The sequence below is a fragment of the Motacilla alba genome, chromosome 1 (genome assembly GCF_015832195.1).
Source record: "Motacilla alba alba isolate MOTALB_02 chromosome 1, Motacilla_alba_V1.0_pri, whole genome shotgun sequence".
NCBI classification, from domain to species: Eukaryota; Metazoa; Chordata; class Aves; order Passeriformes; family Motacillidae; genus Motacilla; species Motacilla alba.
The window spans coordinates 4,606,558-4,627,482 of NC_052016.1; the positions used below are offsets into that span (position 1 = coordinate 4,606,558).

Genomic DNA, 20,925 nt, shown 5'->3' on the forward strand with positions numbered 1-20,925 from the left:
CACAATCTGTCACGAGTTCAAGTGTTGGAAGAAAATTTGGGTTTCTTCCAGCAGAGCAGCAGGGTGAGGATCACAGGAGTGCCTGCAGCCAGTGGAGATCACTGTCAAGGTCTATCCTGTGCTGAGGACAAATTTCCCTCAGGAATAGGAATTGCCATGGCAGCCTCTGATCCTTTAGAAGTTTAACAGTATTGACATACAGGATCTGAACCACTGAAGGCAGTTACCTGTGTCCTCCTCAGATTTTTCCTCCAGTGAGAAAATGGATTGGAAGTGACCCAATACAGGCTCCTGCTGCAGATTCAAATTGGTTAAGAAATGTTGAAGTTTGCATGGTGTCTGCAAGCTTCATCGTGGGACCACTTCTTTTTCACAGCTAGCAAAAGATCTAATCAGAACCTTTTCCTCCTGTCCTGCCAGGTTCACAGGCAGTGTGAATACAAGCCTGTTTCTGGTGGTATTTTACAGAATCTGCACACCAGCAAACTCTATTCCTAAATAAAAGCTACACTCTGAGGCTGAGCTTCCTCAAGTGCTTCCCCAAGTGCTTTCCCTAGAGCCTCTCTTCAATTAAATGAACACAAGAACCACCAAGTTTTAAAAGCCAAGCCACCACTCCTACCCAATATCAAAGCACTTCAGATGGCAGCTTCTCACCCCTTCCTGAGACCCAAAAAAAATCCTCATCACCAGTGCTGTACCACTGCACTGGCTGTTCAGGTACAGCCCAGCAGGTTTTCACCCCACAGCTTCCTTCAGAAGACTGTAATTACAGAGTTTTACATCCCAGCATGGCATTTGGGTGAACTACAGAGAAATTTGCCTGCCTGTTGCTGAGCTCTATTACTGACATCAGCATCTCCCATGGGAGAAAGGGAGAAGCTGTCAGCAAACCAAGCAGCTGGGCATCACATCTGCATTTGAATGCAAAAATTCTACGTGTCCAGACACTCCAGAGAGAACCACTCACAGTGCACAGGTTAATTCTGAGTACTTTTAATGGACTGTACAGATTTCCACACCTGGTTTTGTGAAGGACATTATATTCCACGTGAACATGATACCATCTGGCAGAAGAACACATCTTCTGCCCCCCTGATGAAGCAACAAGTGGCCCCATAAGGCTCTCACTGATAACTTCTCAAGAAGATGTATCTCTTGGATGATTAAAATGGAAACGTTCTTGATGAAAAAAGCAGGATGCACTCCAAATTTTGTTCCCAGACCTCTGGAATGATTTTCACAGACACCAGTAGGATCATATTGCAATGGAAGGAGCTTCCAATAATACAACGTTGACTGACACGTTTTACTTTTGCTTTGCAGCATACAAAATTAACTTTTGCACTTCTTCCTACAGAGATATTCCGCAAGTAGGAAGTAATGGATTAGAAGCTAGGCAAAATCCCAACCATATGAACTCAAGTTAAAGGATAAAAACAGAGAAGGCAAAGTCTCAGCTAAAACCTCTCATACCCAGCAAGAATTTTTTCTACACTCCCTTTCCCATACCCAAGCACGCTAAGTTAGTTACATTACCTAACAGACTTCAAAAAAAAAAGTTAAAAAAAACCCCAAAACAACCCAAGCCAAAAGTAATAAAAATAAAGCTGCATCCACTTTAATCAGCATGTTTCCACTTGAAAAAGAAAGCCTGAACACAGTAGGCAAAAAGAACATCCTGTTTCAAGGAGAAAACCATCTCCAATATTCATACAACATGCATCAGAGATTCACAGGACTGAGCCACTAACACTGTATTCTGCTAGAAGGTTTAGGTATGTTGTAAATGCATTACTTGCTGCAAACAGGATATTGCCGTATCAGCCTGCCTGAAAACCTGAATAAAATTTTAAACCAGTCCTTTTACATAGTTCACTTTTCGTATAAAAACAGTCCACAGTTGGATCACTTCCTTTCCTCAAGGCAAAGGTCACAAAGCTCCCAGCAGTCATAGTGATGGCTCTTCAGTCTTCATCTTTTTTTTCGCCTGTCCACTGGAACCATGCTGCAGGTCCTGCTTTTTCTTCTTCTGCTGTAACCTTTCCTCCTTCCTCTGCAGGTACTCATCCATGTTATCAAAGGAGGCCTTGTACAGGTGGCTGTAGTAGCTCCCTGCACCAACAAAACCTGGAGTTGGGCAAAGGAAGAGCACAGGTGTTAATCCCCTCAGCAGTCTCACCGATGACTTCCTGGACTGTAATTTTAGATGGTGGCATTCCAATACATTTACTGTGGTCCTATCCACTGTATCAATACCTTCCAATACCTCAAGGGGCTTCAGGAGAGCTGGAGAAGGATTTTCACAAAGGCAAGTAGTGGCAGGAGAAGGAGGAATGGCCTTAAGCTGAAGGTGGGCAGATTTAGATTAAATATTGGGAAGAAATTCTTGACTGTGAGGGTGGTGAGGCCCTGGCACAGGGTGCCGAGAGAAGCTGTGGCTATCCCTGGATCCCTGTAAGTGTCCAAGGCCAGGCTGGACAGGGCTGGGAGCAACCTGGGATAGTGGAAGGTGTCCCTGCCCATGGCATGGGGATGGAATGAGATCATCTTTAATGCCCTTCCAACCCAAACCACTCTGTGATTTAATATCAACATTTACACTGTGTAAGCCTGATTTGCCTTGGCAAGCATTCACCAGCCAGGCACAGCCTCCACTTTTAGGCTAAAAAATTCACACAGAGTCAAGCAGCTCACAGTGAAGCAAAGAGAGGCCACAGCTCTCCTCACACACTGGACACTTGCAAACTTCAGGGCTTCTGTTTTTCAGCTGCTGAAGTTGTTCCCTAAGACCCAAGCACTACAAAGGGAGTTGCCACCTAAGTGTGCTTATCTAGCTTTTCTCCTAGAGTATTAACTTCCCAGAAGGACAAAGGAGCAGACTTCAAATGGTCATGATCTACAGCACATAGATTCCCAAGCATTTGTTCCCAAGTTACACCTTCTGTGAATTCAGTGTAATATTCCTCACAGCATCCCCAAGACTGTAGGTTCAGATGAGTTTAGCAGGGAACTAACTGCTAACCAAAAAATGCCTCCTCAGATTGTTTCTGTAGAGAACACAGAATGAGACCAGCTGGCTGGGTCCACATTTCTATAAAATTGTTGGAAAGGCACTTGACAAAAGCAGTTATCTCCAGTTCTCATCTTCTCCCACTTACCAAGATTCACAATCTTTAAAGGACAAATAAAGAGAAATCCAGCACCTGCTAAGGTCTGGTCCTGAAGCTAAGTGTGCTACTCCACAGAAACCCACATACAGCATCCCCCTGTTTCCCAGCAGACCAACAAAGCAAGTTTTGAGGTACTCAGCAATGCTCAAGCTTTCACTTCCAGGGGTGTTGCACTCATACAGGCTTTACTGGCCTTTGGCTCTGGGAGAAATTGCAGGCTGCCAGTTTGCATTGCCACGCTGCTCCCCACTTGATCAGCCTGCACTAAATCCTTTTCTGGCATCAGTTACAGCACAGTGCCAAACTCTTTAATGTGTACAAGGGCTTCAATCTGAGAGTGGGTTTAGGTTCAATATTAGGAAGAAATTCTCCCCTGTGAGGGTGGTGAGGCACTTTGAGCAGGTTGCTCACAGAAGATATGGATGCCTCATCCCTGAAGTGTTGAAGGCCAGGCTGGATAAGGCTCTGACCAACCTGGACTACAGGAGGGTGTCCCTGCCCACAGCAGGGAGTTGAATAGGGTTGTCTTTAAGGTTCCTTTCAACCCAAACCATCCTAGGATTCTGTGATACTTCCAGATTGACCACTGCACCTTAAATCCTACAGAAACCCCAGGCAGGTGAGAAAAGTTTATGAAAAGGTCAATGTGCAGGGATTGGGACTGAATACAAACAATGTAATGATCACTTGTTTCAGAAGACATAACTCCCTTCAAAGCACTAATTATGCACTGGAATAAGTGCTCATCAAGTGAGCCTCCCCTTACTAATTAACACTAATGAACCCTGTCATGTGAGCCATGCTCCTCTCCCAGCTGCAGATGAGCTGGTGACTGAATTTTCACATGCTAATTATGCTCAGAACCTCTCCCCCTGCCTGCTCTCTCTACTCCTCTGTGCTCATTTCCACTCAGCCCTCATCCTCCTAATTATCTGCCTGGCTGTAACTATCAAGTCTGCAACATCTCCATGCAAACATCTCCCTTCCAAAGGAACACCTGACTTACAAAGACTGCACCACCTTAATTACAATTTAATGACCAACTTAATGACAGCTACATGCTAAGCCATCCAGTACCAGATATTAAGGAGACTTTACACCAGACTGAACATTCCTGCAGCTCTTCCATCTTTACACATGGCCACCATGAACAGACCATAAGAATGATGGGAACTGTACCACGTTTTTTAAGGAAGATTCCAGTCTCCCAGCAAAGTGCAGGACAGAAATTTTTATGAATGAAGTTTCAATACATAATTGAGATTTTAGCACATGCCACAGCCCTTCTCTACCCTGCAGCCACAACCACTGCTAGTGCTTCAGCTGGTTGTTTTTTATAATACAAAAAAATCCTGTTTCCAGGATTTTTTTCCTGAATGAGGAAACCAGGCATTATTTTTCTGACAGAGACTGGGAGTGGGGAAGGAAGCAACAATAAAATGAGCCAGCCAGACACTAAGCAATGTCATCTGTTGTCCCATCCAGGGTCACACCTTCCAGTCACATCAGGCTCCACATCCTGCCCTGCCAAGGTGGACCCAACAGCCCATCTTTACAGCAGAGCTGTTCCATCCTGACTGTCTCCACCGTACCTGTGATAAAGTCTCACACCCAGGCAGGAGACAAGACAACAAACACCAGTGTTTGCTACCACAGCAGTAAGACAGACTCCAGCAGCTCTGCCAGAGGCTGTTTGGATGCATCCCTGTGATAAGGTGTCTCTGGAAAAGTTATAAGGCTGCAATTCAGCTCTAAATACCTCCATGGTTCTGTGATAACAGAGGCCTCAACACAATTCATTATCTGCACTGGCTTCCACACCAGACAGAGTGATGAAACTGAGAAAAGACTGAGTGACTTCAAGAGCCAGCTGAACTGACCTGAACTCCAATCTTGTTCTAAATCTTATGCTTCAGCTGTAAAAACTGCATTCCCTAAACCTTTAGGCCAATTTTCTCACCTTCAAACACTGTCCAGTTGTCTTGAATGTATTTTGACATCTTCTGTAATCCCTTGTCATCAGTTACAGCCTGGGAAAAGAAGGCAGGCTGCATGTTATTTTGGGATTCATAGACAATTTCGTGTTCCACAGCATGCTGAAAAATTCAACAGCTCTCAGAAGCATGTAGTGAAACAGAGCAAGTGTAAAACTTCCATGATCTCTTCCAGGCTCCTTTTTTCTAGGACTGTTATTGAAACCTGGCCTGAGATCTCAAGTTCTGCTAGGAAAGCTTTGCCATTTGAACAAAGAAATTGATTCCCACTTACTAATCTGTGAGGAAAAGAAATATCCCAGGGAATACGTTAGGGTCAAAGAACACACTCAGAAGTTTCATTAAAACCTCTTCACAACCAGACCATAATGAGCTGGGGACTTACAAGGATAACAAATGAGTTTCCAGTTTCTTAATAGGCAATAAAAGAGAACTTGATAGCACATTCCCCAAATATGATTCCCTGCTCTCATTGCAAATAAAAGTAATTCCCTTACTGCTCCCAGGATGCCTTGTCCTGGAAAGGATCCCTCAGAGGCAGGCACAAGGAAAGCTGTGTGGGAAGAATTCCTGAGCAAATCCAAAGGGATTTTGTTGGTTTGTGGGTTGCTGTTTTTTTGGGTTTTTTTAAAATCATCAAGTGTAGGCCACAGAAAGCTCAGGCAACGGTTTAAAGTAGTGAGTGCTGACAAGCACTCTGATCCTGCTGTGCCAGATGTCAGCTTTAGCTGAGAACAGACACACTGGTGTTTATAACAAGCTCCTGACACCTTTGCAACACACACAGGTGAGAAGAAGAATGAGATGTGTACTTATGGCTTTTTCTCCATCTCAAGACAGAGAGAAAGGCGCCTTTTTAGCTTTCATGGAACAGCAAACTCCCCTTCTGTTGTGGCCTCAAGACATGATCAAACACCCAGGATTTTCGGCATTAAAGGAGTACCTTCCACTGTCCATCACATGCTCTGTACATCACAAGAGGAGCTTCCTTGTCTTCCTGCAAAATCCACAGGTCTCCCCTTTCCTCAAATGCAATGTCCCAGCCTTTGTGTTTCAGAGAGATTTGCTGTTTGTAAAGCAGCTGCTGGGCAGTGGCATCGAGCTGAAAGATGTAGACTGTGGGAATACTTTTGAGAGGAAAAACTTAATTACCATTATTACCAAATCCACCTACAGCCATCACTTGTACAGCAAACTACAGACACCCACTCCAATCCCAAACAGAGCCAAAGCCAAGTGGTTAGAACGAGCACTTCAAATGCTGTTTGCTTACATGATCTGAGTCAGAAGCTGTAAATACCCAAAGTGTCAAACAGCTTTTCAAGTGTTATGTGAAAGAAAAAGCAGCCAGTGCTGCCTCCTCTTTAAAAGAAAGGGTAGTAAAGGGAATTTCATAAGGATTACTGAGGACTTTTATGAGGAGTGTTGCACTGTGACACACTGGCCTACAGGGCTGCACTTGAAGGTAAATATACAGCTGAGCACTTGCCAAAATAAAACATCCCCCAGCTCTTGTACATCCCATCCTTGTGTTTCCTCCACTGAGGGAAAGGCATCACAAACTCTGAATCATTTGTTTGAATCATGTTTGAATCACAAAAATTAACTGAGCCAGGTAACCCTTGCACTCCCATCATCACTCAGAGCAAGTCCAGGACACAAAGGCTCCCTGAGAGGCCACAGGGACATCTGGAGATCCGCAGTACCAAGAACTCCAGGCTCAGGGAAAGCCAGGACAGCTAGCAGGGAAAGCTGCTCATGCCTTTGCAGTAGCTGTGATGATTTCAGGCATTATTCCATGTGTTCTTACCTGTCACACAGGATGGCAACATAACCACCTTGACAGCAGTAGGTTATTCTTGATACGGTGTATTTCTAGTAGGAATAGAAAAAAATCCTTATTAGTTGAGACCATTTATGGGCAGAAAATTCACATTCCCTTTCACTATGAGCCTTTAAAATTTAGCAGATGTCTTAATTTACAGCAAGTTAAGCAACTTAATTACCTTCTAACTGCAGTCAAGGTTATTTTTGTACCAGTGTTTGCTGTTTTATAAAGTTTTCCACACTTGTCCCTTCCACGCTGTCCCGAGATCAAATGTAAAGGTTTGAGTGAACTACTCTTAGCAGACAAACCAACAGATGAAGGAAAATACACCACCTCCAAACATTCTCTCCTGCAATGCTAATGGCAAAAACATTGACATTAAGCCTGCTCAGGCAGAATATCACTCCAGCAGCTGAGACATTACAAACACAAGCTATTAGCTGCTGTTCTGTTTGTTAAAAAACGAAGATAGTGATGCATAGCTAATATCCCCAATATCCCTGCTGTGCTGCCTCTGTTCCAACCTGAGTCTGGGTGAAGCCATCCTGCTCCACAGAAAATGTGTTCTGAGCAACAAGGAAGGCCTGCCTGAGGCCATTTTCCTCATTAAAAAAAAAATCCCAACAAAACCAACACAACAACAAAAAAAAAAACCCACATCACATTCCTAATTTAGAAGTCATACAGTTTTATCTGGGAGAGAAGCAGCACCTTTGCTGCACAAACCACTCTGCCTGAAATATAAAACAACTGATTTGAGGCTCCTGGAGTGGGAAGAACTCGGGAGGAGCAGGGAAACTGCAAAATGATGTCCCTGGGGTGCTTTTTCAAAAGTATCTATTATAGAATGTGAACAGCAAAACTGCAACAGCAAAAGGCTGGTTCTCGAGTGTATTTTATAAGCAGTGACAACACCAACTGCTGATGACTAAAACCTTCCAAGTAGAGAGAGTTATTTCCTTTAGGGCAGGGAAAATACATCTTTTTGACACTCTGCTGGCAGAATTCTGATGTATCCTCAAATGTTCATTTTTTTAACCTCCACCTTCTTCCCTGACATGACACTGGTGACTGGACAGAGCCTCTGGTTCACTAAGTTAGGGTAAATTTGGGAGTTCCCACAGGATTTTACCCTTACAGTACCAGCTGATGTATAGGCATTGTCATGGTGCTTCTTTCACAGTTTTGCAATCCATGTAGGAAAGCAAAACAAGCTGTACAGCTTCCAAAAATTCAAGTCAGCAAGTTTAACACCAGAAGCTAACCATTTTGTCAACAGCACATGATGCAACCACTAAGAGATAAACCAACTGTGGGAAAGAAAATTAGTTCATGGTATAACAGAACTGAAAACAATTTTTTTTTCCTCCAGCATATAAGAAAAATTGTGTGATACAATTTCATAGGGGGAAGCAAGAACAGCATGCACACCTTCCACTCATCTCAACTACCTGTTTGGGACAGAAGAGCACTTAATAAAAAATAATATCAAAAGGACTGATATGGTTCAGAGCTCCTGGGAACAGATGGGACTGATCTCCTGCTACTCTGCAGAAATATGAAGTTATTAGTCCATATTTAGCACTGGGACCCAGGACCCCTGTTTCACACAGACATAAAAGATGGTTGCAAGTACCAGGTAGGATGAGTGGGCTGAACCAGAAAGGTTCTGTGTAGCTAATGTGGCTAAATGCTGTTTCTGCAGGATGGAGCCACTTACACCACAGCTTTGGAGTAGAATTGACAGCTCCTATTTACTGTAAGCCATGAGTGGGTTCTTCAGACACTTAAAGGAACAAGCCAAAATAGATATAGATATATATATATATATATATATATATATATATGTATATAAAAGCTGAAACCTGTGCTATTTATTTCTAATAACAAAGCTCTGCCTCTCTGCCTGTTGCCTGACAAACATGCAGGGAAGTGCCCACCTACACAGCCAAGAGCTTTGTTAGAGAGACAAAGGGCTCTGTGAACTTAAATTAGGCAGCAGCTCTCTCCCAGCTCCACTGGAGGAGGGAGGAGGAGGCTGTTTTGATTTAAACCAAGTTTTATTCACAGCTGGAAAGAGACAGGAAAATGCATCTTCTTTCCAAGTTCTTTCCATGTGTGGGTAAGTTAAAAAATCAGCAAAATGAATGCAAGACCCACAGCAGTATCATGGTCAAGGACAGGGCTATGAAATCAGTTAAGGAAGGGCTGCAAGAACATTCTGTGACAAACAGATGTTCTCTTGATACTCTCTGAACTCAAGACAGTATTTATATGACTTTGTTATCAGCCTGCCAACACCTTAAAATTAACTTTTGATATCATTTGTGAGAAGAGGTGACCCTATAAAAAATTAATGTACTGGTGCATTGGGGTAGAGTTGTGCAATTCATGTTCTGGACTTTAAACAAGCTTCTGCTGTCAAGAGGATTGGATGAGGTGAAAGCTCTGAAGCAGGAAAATATTTATATAGCACTATGGAATTAAGAGAATTACTCCCATTCTAGCGGGAAAATGAACTGAGGATCTGTAAGCCATCAGCTGAAACCAATGCTACACTGCTCAAAACACTCCTACATTCCCCAAACAGACACATATTCATCATCTGCCAAGCAAAATAAGCCCACATTTTTGTGCTCACATGACCCACCATGACTGATGATTCCATCCTCATTGAGCTTCAAGCTGTGTTTAAAGCTCCAGTGCATTCACACTGGCTATCAATGGTAAAAAGGAAATGTAACAATAAAAAAAATTAAAATAAAAAAAAAAAGAAAAAGCCATCTGATAACCCCATCTGATCCCTGGCTGCAGAGTCCTTTGCAGACACTGTGCTTGTTACAAGCTGCAAAGTGCTGGCTCAAGAGACTGTGTCCTTAAATTCAGACCATGAATGTCACTCTGGGTTGTGGAGATACCCTGTGACATACCTGGAGGCACAGCACTGTCACCTCTGGCATTTCTAGCACTATGAGGCCAGCAGAACACAAGTTTTTTCACTGTAGAACACCCGTGAGAGTGAGCAGTGTCCAGGATTTGGCAGAGACAAGTCACGGGCCACCATGTGGCTTCCAACAGCACCACCACACGTGGCAGTGGATGGAAGAACTGCAAAGCACTGCAGGAATAATGTTTATTACTTAATTACTGTGCTCTATTTATTAACCCACAGTTTATGGGCTTTCCCTTTCTGTCTTTGCTTACTCACACTGGGGTAAAGAAGCTAAATACAGACTCCTCAAGCAAAGGGCACCTCCAATTTCTCCTGAGGCTACATCAGCATGAAGAATATCTTAGGGAAGGCATTTTATGGAAGAGAGACAAGGCAAGTATTACTAAACCACATTTAAAAACATTCTAAGAGAGTTGGAGAGGTTTTCTTAGATCAGTTCCTATCTGCAGCAACAAGTTTTTTGACATTTATTATTTTATCCAATGTTACATTCAAGGTTTATTATATAGTTCAATATTATTTTTTTATTATTTTGTTTGGGATCAGTGGAATTAGGGTTCAGTGTCAGATCAAGCACTGCTAATTTACTCACAAGCCATCTTTATAATGCTAAGCCAATCTAAAGAACAAATAGCATTTTTAATATTAATCACAGATTTCCCCACTTCAGTTAGTTGCTTATTTGTCCTCAGTGATCCTATAAATCTAGAAAGCAAACTGTTTCAAAATAAACCCATTATTCCTTCTAAAACAAATGCTCAAATCCTGCTGCACCCAGAGTATCAGTGGATACCAGTCAGATGGGCTTGTCACCCAATCTTGTACCTTTCTCACTTGTCAAAAACCCTCAAGAACAGCTTTTTTAGAAGATTTCAAGCACTGGCATCAAGCTGAAATGAGGCAGAGACCTTGTGAATGTGTGTGAGAGGTGTGTGGCTCAGGTGTGTTTTCAAGAAGACTCCCAAGTCCAAGGAGCAGGTTAGATTGTCCATATGGATATCACCCTGAATCTCTGCTAACAGGAACCCAAGAGCCCAACCCTTGGCCAAACCCAAGATTTCCAGTATGTAAATGGAATAGCTGTGATCAAAGTGGCTCCCCAGCTGCTGGGAGGTGAAGCACAACACACTTCCAGCCCCAAAACCACAGCACAAAGGAGGGAAGGCAGAATTTTCAATTCAATTTCTGCCTGGATATGGATTCCACAATGGCTTTGCCTCACCTGACAACTGGGAGGCAGCTGTGGTCTGCAGGGAAAGAAGTGTTTTTAGAGAGTCCCATGAAAAATCACACACAGCAGGATGGGTGGTGAGGTGAACTCAAATAACCCAGCAGATTCCATAATCTGTAATTCTGATAAGTAATTCTGATGCCAGCAGATGAGTAGGTGGTTTAATTCCATGCATGCAGCAGGGAGAAGGACAATGCTATTTCACTGCTAATTGGTCTCATGCCACATTAAATGACAAGAAAAAAAAAACAAAATTACATTTCAAGCACTACCAAAACAACTGCTCACATCAGGTGAGCATCTCAAATCACAGCAGCACCCCAAACTTTTGTGTGTGAGACTGCTGATGTACAGGCTGGAAGCTCAGGAGAGCTCCTGGGGTGCTCAGTTTTTGTCCAGGACTCACACATTTAAATTTTGGACACTGTCCAGCTGCGAGAGACCCTAAAATAACAAGCCCAGCGTTTTGACTCCACAGGGCACTACTGCAGGTCACTGGTTAAAAATATTACAAAGCTTCCTTTTGCTCGGGAAAATTGCAACTTTAACACTTGACATTCTAAGCATTTTAAAAAATGGGTAAATGCTTAGATCTTCCCAGTGTCACAGGATGTTTTCTGCTTAGGAAACTACAACACCTATGGTTTTGGAGAAAAAATTTCAAGTGAAGGTTTTGTCCACCATGCAGAACTTGAATTAGAAGCAGCTTCTTTTGGTCACCGCTTGTTACAGTTCAGAAATTCACACAAAACACAGGAATGGATTTCAGGGACTGTCTTCCCAAAATCCCAGATTGTTGTAAAAGCTTTTGTAAGTTCTAAACCCAGTGACAGAAGGGAAAATAGAACCAACACGTTTGGCAGTGCCAAGGATCAGGAGCACAGCAAAAGCACCGGCACACATGGACATACCTGGTCTGGTTTGGTTGCCTGAGGCCCACAGATGGTACTCAGCTGACAGCAGTGCACTTCTTCTCCACTTTTATACTCCCAAAGTCTCAGAGTGGAGTCCTGGACAGACGGAAGTGGACACAAGTCTGTTACTAGCAGCACTCAGGCAAAGAGAGGCCACTCCCGGCCTTCAGCTAAACCCTGTTTGCCTGAAGAGCTCCCCACAGAAGCTGCTAAATAGTCACTTAGTTAAGACCTCAAATTGCAGATAAAGCATTTTAATTAACATAATTTCCCCCTGCATTCTAAATTATTCAATCATGCTAATTTTAATTCTCCTTTTGAAGTGGAAATTGGGTAGCTGGAGGAGGGCATTTCAAGCCTGTCTCAAACAGCACAGTCATGCATGTGCTCAGCATTTTAATGACAATTCTTCCAGGCTGCCCTCCTCTGCCCCATGCTCTTGTTATCAACCAAAGTCTCATTTGATTTAGCAACCTCCTGAAGAGAGACTAAACACCTCTCTGGAAAAATAAAGCAAGAGCATTTGCTAAGAGTGAAATACAGCCATGTGCAGCACTAGCACTAGAGCTGCTTCAATAATTAAGAGGGACAAGAGCCTTAGGGAAGCAAGAACAGCAGCTGAAACCAAATGCCAGGAGTTACTGTGATCTTTACATCTTCACAGGGAACATTTTTCGTTTCCTGTGCAGTTTTGGTAGTCAGAGGAACAAAGAATATTGTTTCCCTTCTTTTAGGCCAGCTCCATCTCTGTACAGATGTGGCATGGCAGAAGGATGCCATCAGTTCAGGAAAATATGTGGGGAGGGAAGGGAGGGAACATTCATTCCTACAGTTCTCACCCAAGAAGACAATGTCTGAGCTCCAGAGCAAGAGTTAATGGTAATTTCACCATCCCAAAGATGCCTTTTACTATAAGCACAGTAAAAGGTTCTTGTGTGATCCAGCAACAGAATGGCTGAACACTGAACAGAACCAAGAAAAAGGGGGCAGGAAGAGGAGGGAGCAAATCATGAGAGATTATTTCAAGTATCCCAATGAATTTGGACAAAACACAAGTATAAATAATAATTTTAAAACCCAAACATACAAAAAACCAACACTTTTTGGAAGAAATTGCAATACATACCCCAGAAGCTGACAACAGCAGGTCAGGACAGTTGGGTATTACAAGTATTTTGCTTACAAACCTAAAGGAAAAGCAGTCAAAAGTTGAACTCTCTTGCTTGACACCCTGGTATTTAAACACACACAGTAAGAGAATACAGCAGTTTTAAAGAGAACATTACAATAAACAAACAGATTTTCCACATCAAGATAATTAGGAGGAAGAAGAAAATGTCACCAGTACTTAGTAAACATGCACTACACAAACTACTGACTTTCTACTTCATAAAGAACTACATTTCCCCATTTGCACTCAAGGAATTCTACTGATTTCCTCCCAGCTGAGAACATTGTCATGTGGATCAAAAAATGCCAGTGGAGACAGATTTATTCAGGTAGCACATTCCCCTTTCTCAGTTCATGATGCACATTAAAAACATGACTCAACAGATCATTTAAAACACAGCAGTGATGGCTCAGCCTCCAGAGTGCCACATCTCTCCAGACACAGCTGGGAGATGATTTAAAAGCAATCTTTAGAGAATTTTAATGTGGCAGTTTACCAGTGCCTGCATTCAGCCAGAAGTTCTGTTTTCCAGAAGTTGGTGATCCTGCTTTGTCTTTGGTGAGCAGTGATGACCTGAACTTCTGGGGATCATTATTATCTCAGACTCACCAGTCTCAAACACAGTGAGCTGAGCAGAACATGACCTGAATGGGACAGCCTTGCCTTTGAAAACAGGAATAGCTTTAAAGCCACAGAGTGAAGAAAAAGAAGGAAGAGATTTGGTCACTGTCACACAAACTTCCAGGACAAAGCAGGCACAACAGATCCAGAAAGAATCACCATGAACCCCACTGAGAGAAGAAAATCCAGGACTGTGAAATGAGACAATTAATGGTTTATGTAACCCTGTTTTATTAATTTCTAATTTAAATATCAGATTTTTGAATACACTTCAATTAATTTACACTGCTTTTCACTCTGCAACCACTAATGAACACCTTGGACACTTCCAGGGGCGGGGCATCCACAACCTCCCTGGGCAACCTGTGCCAATGCCTCACCACCCTTACAGTAAAGAATTTTTTCCTAATATCTAATCTAATCCTACTCTCTGTCAACTCAAAGCCATTCCCCCTTGTCCTGTTATAGACTCTCTCCATCTTCCCTGAGTGTATTTCATAGTGCAGTCTCCAGCACGCTGCAGTCTGGTGTCCAGGCAGGCATGTTCCATCCACCCTGGTGACACAGACAGGTTTTTTTTGTGTTACCACAGAACCTAACAAGTCTGAGTTGTGCATTGAGATGACACATATTTAATTAGCATATGTTCAAACCTCAAAATACAGTTCCTAGGGACTTCCCTGCCTAAAACTAAGAGAGGCTTCATCCTGAGCTTACCATTTCTGGAGCCTCTTGTGACCAGCATGTGGAGGGAGATGATTCTGCTGCTCTGCTGAGGCCCCAGAGGAGGTTGTGTCCAGCTCTGGAGCCCTGGCTACAAGAAGGACAGGGACCTATTGGACCAGGTCCAGAGGAGGCCACAAAACCAAGCAGAGGGCAGGAGCACCTCTGCTGTGAGGAAAGGCTGAGAGAATTGGGGGTTGCTCAGCCTGGAGAAGGCTCAGGGCCGACCTTACTGCAGCCTTCCTAAAGGGTCTTTTAAAGTGAAGGAGACAGACTTTTTTAGAAGGAACCTGTTGCAATAGGAGGAGGAATAACAGGTTTAAACTCATTGTAGACTCAGACTAGACATAAGGAAGAAATTTTTTACAATGAGGCTGGTGAAACACAGGCTGTCCATAGAGGTGGTAGAGCCCAATCCCTGGAAACATTCAAGGCCAGCTGGGACAGGGCTCTGAGCAACCTGATCTTGCTGAATATGTCCCTGCTCATGGCAGGAGGTTGGATTGGGTGACTTTTAAAGGTCTCTTTCCACCCAGGCCATTCCATGATTCTGCCACAGACCAAGCTGTTGTTTAATGTGATTTGAGGAGAAGATTTCACCCACTGAGAGTGGATGAAGGTGGCTGTGCAGGGAACAGCTGCAAAGAGGAGCTCTGGCACACAAGGCACTCACTCTCTGTGTCCCATGCAGTAGGACACGATACTGTAGGGAGCCTTTGTCAAGCTGACTCTGATCTTCTCATCTCTGTCTGCAGTCACGATGTACCGGTCATCAGCACTCAGGGCCTGTTGGCAGAGGGAGAGCTTTAGTGCCCAGCAGTTCAAGGCTTGAAATTCTCCTTAACTAAGGAAAAAAATTATCTCCTCACCCCAAAAGGCAGGTACAAACACAAAGCCACTTTTTTCCACCAACAATGGAAGCGTAAATCTTTGTGACAGTAATGTTCTCACTCACTAAGACAAGCAACACTGACTTCCAGATCCCATGAAAGACACCGAGCCCCAACAGTAGAGCTGCAAGACCCCTTCCATCATCACATCAAAGAGCTCAGCTGACACAGCAGAGTGGATGAACTCCCATAGATCATCTGTCACCAAGACTTCTGTGACTGTAACATGAAGACTTTTTCAACACTCAAAAGTTTTTTTCCTTACCCAACTCTGCCAACACAAACTCAGTAGGAAGAAATCTGGACTACATTTCATTTATATAATTAAAAAAAAAAGAAAAGCAAACCACAAATCTGGGACAAGAGCAACAATGAGACCCAAGCACAAGCAGGAATGCAGGTTTGTAAATACACACACTTACCACATCCAACAGCAGAGAGACATGACCCAGCTCAAGTTTCCCATCTGCTTTAGGTTCTGTTATTGAGTAAGAATAGACATCACCAGACTTATCTGCAACAAAAATCTTATCCTCTGCTGCTGTGATAACCAGGGATGTGCATCTCCTGTTCACAAACCTGAAAGACAAACAGCACAGCTTGAACAGCTCTGGATGGCAGCTTCAGCAGGTCTGAAGTTAAACAAGACCAAGAGGCTGGGCAAAAAGTTCTCAGATGCAACATTACTGAAATGGCAGTGATGAGAGTAACATTATGGGGCTGAAATGGCACTTTTGAGCCTGGTAAATGAGTGACTTATGCAATAGCAAACACCTGGGGTGGGGAGAGGAACAGGAGGCCATTAAAAGCTGCATGACTGCATTTTACTTCGGTATTTTCTCAACTGAGCACCTCACCCAGGCAGCATGCCAGGATTCTAATGAAGGCTGGTAGACTTCCTTGCACTCTACATCATAAAAACATGAGTTAAACATGTAGAAAAGACAAGGTAGGATTTGTTCTATTAGGAGTCCCTCGCAGCAACACTTTTAAAAACTGTGTAGGAACTACTCCAGTTACCACTCTGTACTGCAAAGGGAAGCCCTTGATGGAGAGCCTTGGAACTCTTTTCTCCTCATATCCCAAGTCACAGAGCCACAGGCTCCGTGTTCCTTGTCCAGACAAAGCTCTGAACTTCAACTCTGAGCTTCCCTCATCATCTGCCACCATCCCATAGTTCCAGCTGCCAGTGTAGCAGGTAACAGCTTTCTTACACCTACACAGATAAACATAAGGAGCACAGATGCCAGAAAACACATCCTGTATGACAGCACAGGACTGTGGGCACCAAGGATCGCAGAAATGGATATTTATATTCACCCACTCTGAAATTCAGTGGCCATGTGGAGGCAAGAGGACAGTACACTATGCTTCAGGTAGGAAGAGAGAAATTCCCGGACTTTGTAGTGGCTGTTTAAAGGAACACCACAACAACAGGATCACAGGCAACATAGTTCCAAAAAAGGTTACTCTGCCAACCCAAAGTCTCGTTCCAAGTTCCCTCTAGCACCTGTGATCTTGAGCACAAAGATTCAAAAATTCCCCTTTGTCTGACACAAGCTGACTACAAAGGCCAGCACGGTGTGAGAGCTTGCTACAAAACACCAATACAAGTCACATAGCTCAAACTTTGGCATTATTATCCATGCAGAAAGCCTTCTGCCTGTATTCCCATTTTTCCAATATCAGGTAATGACATTCCAAAAAAATCTGTGGTCCTAGTTAAACTTTCAGCAGAAACTAAAACACCAAACCATTATCCAGAGGCATGTTACACAAAGCAGGGCAGCAGGAAAGGCAGGACAGAATGAACAGAATTGGGCATTTCTGGTTTTATCACAGAACATCCTGAGCTGAAAGGGACCCACAAGAATCATTGACTCCAACTCCTGGCCCCGTAAAGGACACCCCAACAATACCACCACGTGCCTGAGAGCACTGTCCAAACCCTTCTTGAGCTGTGTAAGCCTTGGAGCTGTGACCACTTTCCTGGAGAGCTGTTCCAGTGCTCAACCACTCTGGGTGAAAAACCTTTTCCTAATATCCAACCTAAATGTCCCCTGGCACAGCCTCATGCCATGACCACTTCCTCACTACAACACTGTTCAACCCCAAGGATCCATCCTGTATCCTACACACAGAGCCAAGCCACAGAGACTTGAATTTTTTTGCATCTAGGGTCTCACATTTGTCAGAGACCAACAGAAGCAGAGATGTCACATGCTCAGGTACTTTCTCAGGAAGCCCTTCAGGATCCTGGTTTCTCTACAGAGAATTGTCACAAGCAGCAGCAGAAAACTTGGAACTGGAGGACCTCTGGTGGACACCGAACAGGCTGTTTCCTCAAGAGGAATGTACTGAAGAAAAGCAGCTGCAGCATCTCTAAAGATGTGCTTTTTGAAAAGATGACAGCTTTTTTGAAAGTTCACAAATTCCCCAAAACTCCTCAAAATCAGCAAGAACAGAGAATGCACTCATTGAACTGCTCGGCATCAGTCCTACAGGTGCAACCTCAGTGTACCAAGAGTGGGCAGAGTTTTAGTTCTTGAAGATAAAAAACACTGGGTTTGGGATAAGGAAAGACATCATCCTTCCTTGGACAGTGACATTAAACATCTGCACTCCCATTCTTGGTGAGGGGAAGCCCACACATCAATTCTTGACAAATACTCTGAATTCCCAAAAACATTAAATTTGTTTGAGTGAAAGAATTAAAAAAAAAAAAAAAAAAGGAAGCTAAGTAATAACAAATATCAACATCCCAAATACTCCCATTTTAGAACCTAAATCCATCAGCCATAACTCCATAACAGCATGCAGCTCCAGTTCCTTACCTGACACTAACACATTCCCAGGAAGGCTTCGTACGGAACAGAATCAGGCGCTTGCTGTCGTCTGTCAAGGCAAAATAACCTCCTGATGGGGAGAAGGCAAAAGCCAGGATGTCATCACTTCCTTTATCTGTCCCTTTTCCATCCTGCCTAGTAGAGAGAAGGGGACCAACAGTTCACAACCTGACAGCTACTAAATTCCCTGAGGAGGTTGTTCCCAAAGCACCAGGAGCACGAGGAACGAAGTAAAACTTTAAACACTTTTATTTCCGCTTAAAATGTTGAGCCAACATGGACATGAATGCAAAGAAACAAGCCAAGACAAAGGAAAATGACAGGTCTGAGCCTGCATCAAAGCCCGTTTAGAAAACAAAAGTTTGGGCTGGCACATCTTGATATGAATTATGAGGAAAACACTACAATGTTTCTTGTTTGGCTACAAGTAAAATAATGTCCAAGAAAAATACTTTTTTGTGTGTGTGTGTGTTTTGAATTCTCACGACTTAAAGAACAGAACAGGAGGAGAACATATGTAAGTGCTTTGTGGGTTTTTTTGGTCTTAGATGTCTAACAAAAAATGCAGGACTTTTCCACAAATGTCTTGACAGATGAGAGACAGAATTGATGATTTTGATTTTGCCACTGCTGGTTTTTTTTTCAGAAAAAAAAGAGAAAAAAGGTGCACAGTGGAATGAAACTCTGGATGAAACAGAAACAAAAAACAGCTCCATAGATATCCATCAGGGTTAGCAAAACCAACCCTTCACCTGCTCAAGGAGTTTCCTGTGGCTTCCTTCTAGTGCCTTCACAGCCACACAAGCTCAGAGATGCACCCTCCAGAAAAGAGCAGATTTTCTCACCCTTTCTCTCCTAAGGGCTGCTTCTCTGCACTGCTGCAGTCGTACACGAAGAGACTCTCATCACTGCAAGGGAAAAACAAACCTAAAATTACTGGAACTGGAACAACCAGGAGCTTAACTATGAGAGTGGAAACTCTTTTACAAAACTCTCTAATTTTAGTTATTGGGCACTGCCCCCCATTTTGAGAACCACCTCTGCCAAGGTGGGCTCCCAGAGTGCTACAGATGTGGCAGAAGCTTAAAACGTTGGACTGTGTGCACGTGTCAAAAAGGAAATCCTCCCCTGCTGGTGAAGTATTTTGCATCAACTTTATTTCTGTCAGACTCTGCCCATCTGTCAGTAGCATTTACCCAGTCACAGAATCACAGGATGGGTCAGATTGGAAGGGACCACGGTGGGTCAGCTGGTCCAACCTCCCTAATCCAGCAGGATCATCCCAGAGCACACAGCACAGCACTGTGTCCAGACAGTTCTGCGATACCTCTAGAGAGCGAGACTGCACAGCCTCTCTGCACAATCTGAGCCAGCGTTTGGTCAGTTAACAATAAAAAAGTTCTTCCTCACGTTCAGGTGGAACTTTCCAGGCATCAGTTTCTGCCCTTGCCTCTTGTCCCATTGCTGGGCACCACGGAGCAGAGCCTGGCCCATCCTCTGACACCTCCCTTCAGACACCACACAGAACCTCAGAGTCATTCAGGCTGGAAGGGACCTCTGGAGATCACCCAGTCCAACCCCCTGCTCGGGCAAGGTCACCTGGAACAGCGGCACAGGGATGTGTCCAGATGGCTCTGGAATGTCACCAGAAAGGGAGACTCCACACCTTCCCTGGCCAGTTGTTCCAGAGCTCTGCCACCTCCACGGAAAGAAATTCTTCCTAGTGTTGAGGTGGAACTTCTTGTGTTTTATTTTATGGCCACTGCTCCACACCCAGTCACTGGGCAACAGATGGAAAGAGTCTGGCAGCATCCTTTTGGTACCCACCTTGGAGATATTTACGTGCACCTTCCTTATGGACATAAAATAGACCATTTATTACATATGCATATATGTGTGTATATACATAAAATAATATTGTATACATTCTAGGCATTTATAGTTTTACGTATAATGCGTGTTTTATGTATAATAATATAGTCTTATGTATAATAATGTGATTTTATGCATAATAATGTAGTTTTACATATAATATGATTTCTGTAAGTTATGTACACATATACACTGTTATATATATAACATATATGCATATATATGTGTGTCTACATATATATATATATATATATATATATAAAATACATACACACACATATATATAGGGTGTGTGTATATCTATATATTCTCTATGCTGTAGTTTAACTGGGGGAGCAAACCGTGACAGAAAACCGCCATGGCCAGAAAGTTTAAAAGTGCTGTTTCTGTACCAGAAAACGCTGACGAGGAGCTCGGAAAGGCACGAACCGCAGCAGGGCCAGCGGCTCCTGCACTGCCCCAGCGCATCCCCTCAGCCCACACGGGCCCCCGCGAGCCCCCTCAGCGGGCACCGGGCGGCCTGCCCCGCTCGGACCCGCCCCGGCCCCCTTCCCCCCGCAGTACCCCGGCCCCGCACTGACCCGCCGTGCCCGGGCCGCGCCGCCAGCAGCCGCCCCCCGCCGCTCGCCACGGCCGCGGCCCCGCGCAGCGCCAGCGCCGGCCGGGCCCCGGGGCTGCGCCCGCCGCCATCGCCACCCGCCATGCGCCC

At 43.9% G+C, this 20,925-nt stretch overlaps 1 protein-coding gene across 1 annotated transcript; it reads right to left on the reverse strand.

Annotated features, from left to right (window-relative positions):
- Window positions 1-980: 980 nt before the first annotated feature.
- On the reverse strand, window positions 981-20,921 carry WDR4 (WD repeat domain 4). The gene is made up of 11 exons (XM_038150454.1): window positions 20,798-20,921; window positions 19,190-19,252; window positions 18,333-18,479; window positions 15,921-16,077; window positions 15,282-15,394; window positions 13,220-13,280; window positions 12,091-12,189; window positions 6,978-7,042; window positions 6,111-6,294; window positions 5,134-5,203; window positions 981-2,130 (listed from the first exon to the last, which is right to left on the reverse strand). Exons 1-11 carry the CDS (start codon window positions 20,917-20,919, stop codon window positions 1,952-1,954), a joined length of 1,260 nt encoding a protein of 419 aa, XP_038006382.1. The 5' UTR covers window positions 20,920-20,921; the 3' UTR covers window positions 981-1,951.
- Window positions 20,922-20,925: the final 4 nt, after the last annotated feature.